This window comes from Pundamilia nyererei, unplaced genomic scaffold (assembly GCF_000239375.1).
Source record: "Pundamilia nyererei isolate P.nyererei 1_Seehausen unplaced genomic scaffold, PunNye1.0 scaffold00048, whole genome shotgun sequence".
In the NCBI taxonomy this organism is placed as follows: Eukaryota; Metazoa; Chordata; class Actinopteri; order Cichliformes; family Cichlidae; genus Pundamilia; species Pundamilia nyererei.
Genome location: NW_005187449.1, coordinates 1,660,330 through 1,662,416, shown reverse-complemented (window position 1 = coordinate 1,662,416; position 2,087 = coordinate 1,660,330). Strand labels below are relative to the sequence as shown.

General features: G+C 46.0%; 1 protein-coding gene across 1 annotated transcript in view; it reads right to left on the bottom strand.

The window, feature by feature from the left end:
* Positions 1-848: 848 nt before the first annotated feature.
* senp6a (SUMO specific peptidase 6a) overlaps positions 849-2,087 on the bottom strand; it is an 18,570-nt gene continuing 17,331 nt past the window's right edge. The window contains exons 18-19 of the mRNA XM_005732820.2: positions 1,716-1,989; positions 849-1,614 (exon numbers count right to left, since the gene is read on the bottom strand). Coding sequence (XP_005732877.1) covers positions 1,378-1,614; positions 1,716-1,989 — 511 coding nt within the window. The 3' untranslated portion in view covers positions 849-1,377. The remainder of the gene's footprint in view (positions 1,615-1,715; positions 1,990-2,087) is intronic.

Genomic DNA, 2,087 nt, shown 5'->3' with positions numbered 1-2,087 from the left:
TAGAGCAAACACAAACAAAATGTGCAAGTCAAGGAAGACATTCAGGTAGATGGATGAGGTCACAGAAAACTCCAAACATTGGTGAAAACAAAATTCAGCAGAGATGAGTTGATGTTTGACATACCTGCTTCATTTCACTTACAGTGGCTTGCAAAAGTATTCGGCTCCCTTGAACTTTTCCACATTTTGTCAGCCACAAACATGAATCAATTTTATTGGAATTCCACATGAAAGACCAACACAAAGTGGTGTACAATCAGACATTATTTTCGTTCCACTTCGTTTTTAACAAATAAATAACTGAGAAGTGGGGTGTGTGTAATTATTCAGCCCTCTGAGTCAATACTTCGTAGAACCACCTTTTGCTGCAATTACAGCTGCCAGTCTTTTAGGGTATGTCTCTACCAGCTCTGCACATCTGAATGTGTACGGAAAGGACAAAGGACATGTGAGGGGGCTGAATAATTACACACACCCCACTTTGCAGTTATTTATTTGTAAAAAATGTTTGGAATCATGTATGATTTTCGTTCCACTTCTCACGTGTACACCACTTTGTGTTGGTCTTTCACGTGGAATTCCAATAAAATTGATTCATTTTTTTGGCTGTAATGTGACAAAAGGTGGAAAAGTTCAAGGGGGCCGAATACCTTTTCAAGCCACTGTATATCAACAGCACGTAGCTGGGAGGATATTTTCCTGCTACAGTTAGACCCCTCCCACATCACGCTCAAACCAAACCTCTACCTGAAGCTGGAGCCCGGATCAGCTGACCGGTGGTCCGCGCTGTGACGGTGGGTGTTGATGTTGTGGCTGAGGAAACAAATGAGAAGCTAAGGCAGAGGAAGTGCTCTTGCATCAAAAGTTTTCTTTTAATGCTGAAAATTTATCCACTCCACATGGAAGAGACACAACAAGCACTGAACTACGACCGTGTGATTCACGAGCTGGAAATCAACTCTCCAAAAACCGTTTCTCTCCTCAGACGGGTGGATCCTTATAACTTAGACAGCAATTTTCTGTTCTTTTATTCTTCTCCTTCTGTTTGTCTACACAAACCTGAAAGCTTAGAAAATAACCAATGCGAGAGCGAGACAGTATCTTCTGCAGGGATCCTCCTGCAGAGAGAAGAACATCTATGAAACATAACTTAACGGGGCACTCCATGAATGACTCGTATAACAGTAAATTACAAAGGCAGCGGGAGAAACTCCGGCGTATTTACACTTCATCATTTATTCAGTACAAAGTTCAGGTGTGGTCTGTGGTTAACGGAGGGAGGTGAGGAACGTTTCAGACACGTCAAAGTGAAACCAGCAGCGTACAATCAGGTCCACGCCCCCCTCCCACGCCAAACAGGAGGGGGGTGAGGTGGATTCAGGGTCTAATGGGTATGTTTGGCAGTCTGCCGTTCAACCCAGATGTCTCTTCGATCTCCGGCTCCTCTGGGGAGCCCGGCGGAGCCTCGACCTGGTCAGACTCCTTCTTGTCCAGTTCCTGCTGAGCTTGAATCTTTCGGATAAGCTCCTTGATCTCCTCGCGCTTCGTTTTCATCCTCTGCTGAGGGAACCACTCCAACAGGTTCATTGGCAGGTGGAAGCTGGGAATCGGATTCTGTACGGAAAGGACGAAGGACAAATGTCACTTACAGAGCAGCCTGAATTTTCAACTCCTGACCAGAACTGCACCGATGTCCAACTCTATAAAGCTCTCACCTCAAAGAAGCTCTCCACATACTGCAGGATGTAAACGCCACAGTCGCTGAAGTTGTCCTGCTGAGGGACGCGTGGGCTGGAACCCTTCATGACGTCCTTCCCAAAACTCCTTTGAGTGCCTTTACGCACCTCCCACTCTACCTCCAGGTACCTAAAACAAACGCAGACGCAGTCAGACGCCACGAAACCCACAGAGCAGGTCCGAGTAGCCTCAACGTTAAAGCATTTTATGCACTCCAAGCAGATTACTTCTATGATTGATAAATGGAGGCAACTGATTGGTCGCTGGGAAGATGCGTCAGCACAGGTGCTGTGTGTGTGTGTGTGTGTGTGTGTGTGTGTGTGTGTGTGTGTGTGTGTGTGTGTGTGTGT